This window comes from Rhea americana, unplaced genomic scaffold (genome assembly GCF_003343005.1).
Source record: "Rhea americana isolate MKP2758 unplaced genomic scaffold, rheAme1 scaffold_4, whole genome shotgun sequence".
Taxonomy (NCBI): Eukaryota; Metazoa; Chordata; class Aves; order Rheiformes; family Rheidae; genus Rhea; species Rhea americana.
Window position 1 is genome coordinate 5,429,075 of NW_028186534.1, and position 8,614 is coordinate 5,437,688.

The following is an 8,614-nucleotide window of genomic DNA, read 5'->3' on the forward strand; positions in this document are numbered from 1 at the left end:
TTAGAGCTGCTGCAAGGAGCCTTGCCAGCCTGCGTGGCTTTTTGATTGAAACCAAACAACCCCCCCTGCCCCACCAACTTCTCCAAGCCCTGCACAACCAAACGTGGGCGATCCAGTGGGCATCAACCTATTTCTGCTTGTCCAAACTGCACGCRGTCCTCAAATACAGCTGCCCGACTGGACCCTGTGTAGCACCTTGCAGCATCCTCCTCCAAGGCTCCCAGCCCCGAGGCCGTACCTGGAGCATCTGAGCACCCTCRGGAGGGCTGCGCTCCCCAGCCTGCCCTAGTATGATGCAGCCTGGGCTGGGAGAGCTGGAGGAGGGCAGGGGAAGCTGGTTAGGGATGCCCTGCTGCAGTACAGCTGCCTCGGGAAAGCTCGGCTGCACAGGCACCCTAGAGCCTGGACAGACAGGGGCCACCAGCCCCTCCGCCAGCTCATGGCCAAGTGATGCTTGTGAGATACTTGGAAAAGATGCTCTCCCAAATGCAGCCAAGCTGGACCACAAGAAGCATCTCCACCTTGCACTGAGCTCACTTCTGAGCAGCATGTCCAGGCTGGCACCTAGGGGTACCAACCTACAAGTACTGCAGCCCAGAGCAGCTCTTGAATCCAGCTCAAACCRTGCACACCATAAGAAACTGCTTGCCTTCAGCTTTCACTTCCTCCAGGGAGAAGCAGTCCTCCAGCAGAACCTGCTCCTGGTAAAAGCAGAGGTTCACTCTGCCTTTGCCTGGGGTCACACCAACAGGTGAGGAAAGGGGGCTGGATCCTGTTGTCTGCCATATCCACCCACCCCTTATTTGTTCCCTGGAAACTGCATTTCTCCACTGACATGCACCTCTAAGCCAGGCTTGCACCTCACCTTGCACGCTGAGGCTTGTCTCTGCTCTCCAGCTGCTACAAGCACCGTTCCAGGGCTTGCAAGTCTTGTCTCCTCCAGCACCAACATAAAACACTCCTCCCTTCCCCCAAAGCACGCACCAGCTCTTGTAAAGAAGCAACCAGTGCAATCTTTGTTCTTGAATATGTATTTTTACTGAAAAAATCATTCATAAATTAACAAATACAAAAATGTACAAACACATGGGTAAATAAACGTAATGACACAAAGGATTGCTTTGCTGAAAAGTGTGTGTGTCCATGTTTTAAAACACTAGTCTTCAGTGCAAAAATGTCCCCCTGGCACCTCTTAAAAACATAACAGTAAGCTCAAAAGCCATGATGATGGAAAAATACGTTAATAGTTTAAAGCCACTGCTGATGGTGAGTGACTAGCAGTATGTGGCTGTCGCTCAGACGGTACCTCCCTTAGAGAGGCAGAGCTTTACAAATAATGAGCTGTAAATAAATAGTTTTGCAAATAAAACCAACATGGCTCATAAAAAAAAAAAAAAAAAAAGAAGAAGAAGAAGAAGAAAGAAAAACAGCATTGAACATGACCTGCCCTTCTGCAGGGCTACAGACGGTGGTGACATGGAAGGGGTAAACGAGTGGCCTTGTTGAATCTCAGCTGCCAGAATATGTACAAGTTCTTTAATACGAGAATTTTTACACCAGAACAGCACATGCGCTTGACAGTATGTTCTTAAACAGTTACATTTACTATACAGCATTTGACTTAGCTGATAACAGTGCACATTTTTAAGATATTCCACATTTTAAAAAGGGAAAAAATTCAAAGTGATTAGAACAGAGGAACAGTGATGTCATTTTGGGGCAAAATGGACCCTTTTATGCCAACCTTAAATGAGTGCATTTCTGAGCAGAGGTAACGTCTTTCTTTGTTCAACACAAGGTGCAATGGATGTCAGGTACACAAAGGCTGAGGATTCAAACTAAGGTAGTTTAACACCTACTCACACACACATGCATGATTCCCGTGGTAGTGAACGTGGACTAGTTGAAATACATTCCTTGTTTGAAGCACCATTAAACAAAGACAGGTTTCTAGCAATGTCTCAAGATTAAAGAGAGGGGCAGGACAACAAGAGTCTAGCATTTGAAAAGGGTCCATGTGAATTCAAGATCAAGATTCAGAAGCAAAAGTCTTTATTGCTATATGCGCCATAAAAAGCAAATCCTCACCTCTGCCTATAAATAACCATGTYGAATTCCCTCAGGAAGCAATTTTAAAGCACATGTAAATTCAAAGACTTTAAACCTAAATTACAGGCTTATCAGCGCTTTTCAAGGGCAGACTCACTGTCCTCTCATACTGCCTGATAAGATCGACACAACGAGAACTCCATGTTTTCTAAACTAACATTTTCTTGATATGCTTTAGGAATGCCCTGGGCAGTCACACCCACAACAGACGTGTATGGGGATCATACGTCCACAGAACCAAAAAAACCAATGTAAACCATGAAAAGTTAAGGAAACTGAAGGCAAACAATGCAATAAAAAGAAAGAGTATTTCTGAGGTCAAATACTCACAATTGTTATGTATAAATACATAATTAAAACACAACCCCCAAAGTATTATTTTTAAATCAGAGAGGTCCAGTAAAAATGACTGTGTACATGCTGTGTAACTAATGGATTGACTTTCAAAAGGGGATGGGGAAAAAAAAAACATCCTTTATATAGGTACAACCCAAAAATCCCAAATTAGTTGTAAAGAAGGAAGAGGAGTGGAAAAATGGGACAAGGGAGGGAGAATTTCAAATTTAGATGATTGGATGAGGTGTTGGACCGAGATCTTGARTTCTTGGTACTCATGTTTTCATGAACTTAATCCATATATCCTTCATTTTTCTCACTATTACTAATCAGTGGACAATCTACCCCACTAGCTGCACTTGTGCAAGTGCTTTCAGGTGGTTAAGGCTGATAACCAAGTGTCCTACCTAGTTCTAATTTACATTAGTTCAGTGTACTGTTAAATTTACACAATAAATACAAAATACTATTCCATAAAACAAAACCCCAAACCATAATGTTATCCTAGAGGAACCACTGCAGAACACTAAATTTGGGGCAGGTCCTGTGAAGTGCAGCCAGCTGCCCCGTCCTGAGGACAACGCGTGGGCAGGAGAAGCCACCCCAAGGGTTTGCGAAGTCGGGGGGCCGAGGTCTCCTGGCCCAAAGCAGCAGTGGGTGCTCAGGGGGGTGCATGTGAACTCAACAAGTCTGCTAAACTTGCACTGGCCATCCAAGTGGCATACAGAGCAATAGGCAATGGATTTCATTCCATATGGCTTTCAGACTAATTTACACGTTATGCTTCAAAAATGACAGAAATGGTATTCCCCCCCTCCCCCAATAAATATTCCCATTTCCTCACTCTCCATGGAAAAAAGCCACCCACATGATTTCTGTAAYGAGTGATGAGATGGCTGTATTTATCAACCACTACATTTTAAAGTTTAGGGCCCTGTTCCACGAACATTTATGCATATGCATAGCTTAAATCATGCAAGCAGTCTCACTGGCTGAAAAGGGAACAACTTGCACAAGTACAGTGATGCACACACAGGTGTTTACAGAATCCAGGACTAAAATGAGTGATCTTATGTAAACCTCTAGCTTGGATCTGAACCATACAAGAAAATAAAAAGGGGCAATTTACACAGCATATTTACACTTACACTTCTTTAAGAAGCGATTCTGTTGTATATACTTCAAGCAGGTCATTTAAAAAACTGCACAAACATAGAACGGTATCAGAAGTCCCGTTTGATCTCCCAGCTGGGGCAGTTGCTGACTGAATTGCTTCTGACCCTCCCAGTCGAGGAGCCAGAGTTACTCAGCCGAGCCAGCTCGCAGGGAGGAAGCAGGTCTGCAGCGAGTCCCAGTGCTGGAGATGATGGAGGTGGAATGTGAGACGAGAGCAGCAGTTCAAATCGTTGTCCTGAAACCCGGAAAGCGAGTGGCGGAAAAGGAAAAAGACTGCTGTGCTCGCTGCACAAGTATCGGGTTGGATTGGTACAGCAAGGACAATTTGTGCGTGCACTTTCAGCCTTATTTTCCAAAATACTGTGATCCTTCATTAGCCAAAGTATTTCTTGTCCTCGATAACCCTTAAAAAAGAAAGTCTAATGTGGTGTTTTCTTGGTGAAGGGCAGAGCAAAGTTATTTTCTCCTCTTAATATTCACTCACCAGAGCCAGCTCTGGTGTCAGGTTAACAGTGATGTTCTTATACAAGGCGTCATATGTGACGTTTGGAAAGTAGTTCAAGTTATTGAGGCCATCTAGGGCTTGCCTTTCTTTCGACTTCCTCAACAAGGCATACCTGTTTGGAGAGAGCAAGAGACCAGGGGATTCACTTCCCTGTACAAAGTCTGCTGACAGCTACAAAAACACCCTTAAAACAGTTGACCTCTATCCAAAGCCACAGAACAAAATGTCTCAGCCCTTAATAAAGAAGCCTCATCTTTTATGTATTCCTCGCATGTAAACATCCCAAACACTTTACAAAGTTGTGATAGCAGAGCAAAACCATTCAACTTCTGCCTCGCCAAAACAAGGAGGGCTCCTTGGCCAGCAAGCCCCTCAGCCAGAAAACCCAGGAGACAAGCAGAAGCCAAAAGGCGATGTGGTCATTTCTGTTCCTTAGAAAACTGGATCACCCACCCAAGTGCAGGACAAATGGTATTAGTCTGCGAGTGATGCGAGATGAGGAAGTAAAACTAGAACAAATGTATTTGGGGGAAGGAAACTGCAGCTAGGGCACAAAAAGGGCCTTGATAGAGTTTAGGGTCCGCATGACAAGAAAAGATCTGAGGTAAGAGGRGAAAAAATAGGCAGAAACATCTCTGCAGACCAGGACTAGGGATTTTCTGTACTGCAATACAGCAGTGCTGAGGTACCTCAGCACACCAGGAAGGTGGGACTGGGACCCCAAGAAGCTGGAGACTGCAAGAGACCCAGAGAATAGATGCCATGAGGAGAAAGACGACTTTGGGTCACATTGAAGAGGGAAACCAACACTGGCTTCAGAGAGGTCACCATAAAAGCATATTGGCTGGAAACAGCTTTTCCAGTGAAGACAGAAAGCATTTGGCAAAACACTGGGTGCCAGATTCCTTCTCAGTGCCCAGCTGGGAAGAGCCGTGATGCCACTGGGCAGATGGGAGAGCTGGAAGCAAAGCTTTTGCCAGTGGTGCAAGCTGAAAGGAGTGAAATGATCACACTCCTCCAAACCCCCCAGGACCAGCAGCTAGGCTGAGGTGTGCCCTGCAGTAAGGCTTCCAGCTGCAGATGCGGCACAGGAGATGGGAGTACTCAGCAGCAAAGGCGATGAGCTCATCCTCAAGCCACGCGAGCAGCTGCTTTGCCCCTCTCCCCTGCAGATCGCTCTCTGCTGATCCAGAGCTAAGCCTCACACTAAACAAGGCTCGTGTTTGGAGCCAGAAGGAAGCTGCAGAAGCATGAGCTCAAAAGGCTTCATAGCGTTYGAAGAGACATTATCGCTCCTCACTGTGTGCACGAGGAGCGGTGGTCTGCTACGCCAGGCGCTGCAATGCCTGCTCCTGGCAAACAGGACCCCAGGGCAGAGAGGCCCAAATGCCCTCGGCTCCTGCCACCCCGCTGCACAGGGCGCCTGCGTTCGGCCTGCAGCATCCTAAAATGAGGGCTCATTCCCATTGCACTCCCATCTTCTTATGCTTCAGAGATTTGACCGAATGTAGCCTTTTTTTTAAAACCAAAACCAACTTTCTTCATCTTTGCAAGAGTGAAACAAGAATCACCTCTTGCTAGCTGTACTGTCCAACAGAGAAATGAGAACTACAGCTAAAGCTTACATATAACCTTAAACGGAAACTCCCCAAAAAAAGAATACGCTGTAGGAAAAGACTGAAGACCAGTACGTAAGTTCATTTCTCCTCTGAATTTGCAGCTAGTTCAAATAGTCTTTGCAAAAGAAGCCATCCTTGCTGTCCCTTCTCCTGCCAGCAGCAGACAGGAGCCCCCATTCAGAACAAAGCTTGCACTATGCAACAGCTCATGACGTACAAGTGTTAATTCCTGCAGTTGTTAGCAAAAAAAAGATATTTCTCTGGTTTTCTGTTGCATAGTTTTCAGAAGACTCAAATTCCACCAAGGTCCCCTGGCAATAGCAGCCATTCATTGAACCCTTGCACTCTCAGAAAAAGCCTTGGCTCACGGATGAGGGCGTTAGAGCCCTCCTAGAAAGCTCCAGGGAGAAGTTAGCTTTTTGAGCAAAAAAAGACAAAGTGTTCACCCAGTGCTTGTGCTGCTATGTACAGGGTGCAATTATTCCTCCTCACGGACATCTGAAGTCTCACAAGAGGGCAAGTCCTGAACTTAAGGGCTCTGTATATTCACCCCCAGCCTAGAGTAAAGGGGCAGCAACAGCAGAATTAGTACATCTGGCAGTCACGACTGGAGTTGCTCCTTCTCTAGCAGGAGGAGTGTGCCAAGAGCTGCACACCATCTCCCCGTCCGCACACTTCATTAGGGGATGAAAGCAGTGCAAGTGGCACTTTTCAACTGAAAACACTGAATATTTTCCACTACTAAAGAACAATGTAGCAGGATGTTGCTTCTGCAACAGAATTTGTAATGCAAACTCAGAGTGTTTCTATCAGACCGTTAGTACTTCCAGAAACACCTGATGCTTTAGCAACACTACCACAGAAAAATGCTCCATCTGCCTTCTACAAACTAGCCATGTTTTCTGCAACAGTATTAACCACCCCTTTAGAAACTATTAACTACTTCTTTAGAAACAACCCCCTCCAGATACAGATGTCCCAAGCCTGTTAAGCCAGGCTGCAGGGCTGGCAACCCAGGCTCTTGGATTAAATTCAAGAAGCTACAATCACAAAGTAACGACCCCTTGTCTTAGGGCTGCAGAGCACTAATCATGCCAGAGGAATACAGGCAACGTTCTGCCTCCCTTATCTTCCTACAGTAAGGGTTTCCTTCACAAGTTAAGGCTGTAATTGCCCCTAGACAGCTGCAGCAAATCTTGTACATGGTACAGGGTGGTGGTTGTTTTTTAAAGGATCCCAAACCCCTTCAAAGTTTCACTTGCCTTCCTAGGAACTGCACTTCTCCCCGATGATGGTGCGGAATTGATTTGTATTTCCCCGTGTCTCCTTCTGGTCGAGTCACCGAATAGCCTGCAAACTGCACTCTGTATTAGAAAGGGGAGAGACAAAAAAAAAAAAAGAAAAAAAAAAAAATCAACTATTGCATTTGCTCTGTCTTCAGTGCTTGCCAAGACTGCACAATTAGCGCTCTTGCAGCTCCTACAGTAACTTTGTCTTTCCATCAAGCAGACAAACTACCCAAATCTCCTCACTTCAACCTAAGCTCCAGGCAAGTTACACTGTGCTCAGCACCTCAAGGTTTCAAGAGTTCAGCTAGGGATCAGTTTGACATCATCATCATGGGATACTGCATACGAGGCCAGTAATTTCACAACCAGTGTTTCTCTGTCTGCATCTGATCTATTGCTCGAGCAAACTGGAACACCACCCACCCAAATGCATTTCCCATCAAGTCACCTAAAAACAGGCCGGCCGCTCCCTGGGTCAGGCAAATGGTACAGCCCAGCCCAGCGCAGGCTGGAAGAGGTAAAAATACTTCTCTTCACAGCATATGCAACCTATATGCATATAGTCGTGATGTAAAGTTGATCTAAAGGATATTAGCACATAGGCTTAGAGGTTACTTCTAGCACTGACAAAACTGGTGCACTGCATTCAAAACCAGGTCTCTAAATTCCTGAAGTTTGGAACACGCCCTGGGGGCCTGGGCAGCACCTGCACACCACGTGGCTCACGGCACCTGGCACCGCTGCAGGAGCCCTGCCAGTCACCCCACCTCGGGACATGGCTCAAGTCGCAGTGGTACCTGTTCCAAAGGTCGTCATCCTCTCCACCCCAGCCCCAGAACGCGTTGGGGAAACCGTTGATTTTCTGAAACTGCTCTACCGTCAGGCCACTCACTCCACCAAAGAACTCATTGTATGGGAGCCTAAACAGGAGAGAAGGGATTAGTTGAGGGTGCAGGGAAACGGCTGTTTCTGCTGTTCAGGGTTGATCCAATTGCCTACTCAAAGCTCATCAGAGCAGCAATTCTCCCAGTTGCAATGAATAAAGCCTATGAGCTATGAGGATGTTTTCTTCTATTTGTCTTTTATGTTTACTTTGCACAAAGCTTGGGAAACAAACTGAAATTGATTTTCTGTCCTTTTAGAAATCTAACACTGTCTTCTCATCTATTACTATAGCGCAGAGGAAGACTGATGCTTACAGATACATGTACTTATCCAGCTTGGCTGCAAAGTGTCTTGGCATCTGTCCGCATCCGTAATAGTTACGGTCATTTTCTGGTATGTGGTCCACATCGTGAAAGATGAGACAATCCCAGTCCAAATCCTTCATTGCTTCCCGAAAGCCAACGTTGAAGAGCATGGCACGGTTGAAGGGTTGGTTACCAGCCTAGGAGAAACAGAGTTCCTTCTCAAGGGAAGCCTAATACAAGTTCAGTTGCTTTGCATGCGCAGTTTCCTAAATAAGACTGAGAATCCAGAGTGAAACTGGCCCCCAGTTCAATGGCTGAACAGAAGAGGATGCATTGGTTTTAGCTGATATCACTAGTTTATCTGTTGCAAGACTTGAATATTCAATTAGT

General features: G+C 45.9%; 1 protein-coding gene across 1 annotated transcript in view; it reads right to left on the reverse strand.

Annotated features, from left to right (window-relative positions):
• Positions 1–1,015: 1,015 nt before the first annotated feature.
• The window catches only part of B4GALT5 (beta-1,4-galactosyltransferase 5), a 39,304-nt gene continuing 31,705 nt past the window's right edge, over positions 1,016–8,614 (reverse strand). Inside the window, exons 6-9 of the mRNA XM_085314033.1 lie at positions 8,234–8,421; positions 7,832–7,954; positions 7,008–7,109; positions 1,016–4,238 (exon numbers count right to left, since the gene is read on the reverse strand). Of these exons, the coding sequence (XP_085170159.1) occupies positions 4,091–4,238; positions 7,008–7,109; positions 7,832–7,954; positions 8,234–8,421 (561 nt within the window). The 3' untranslated portion in view covers positions 1,016–4,090. The remainder of the gene's footprint in view (positions 4,239–7,007; positions 7,110–7,831; positions 7,955–8,233; positions 8,422–8,614) is intronic.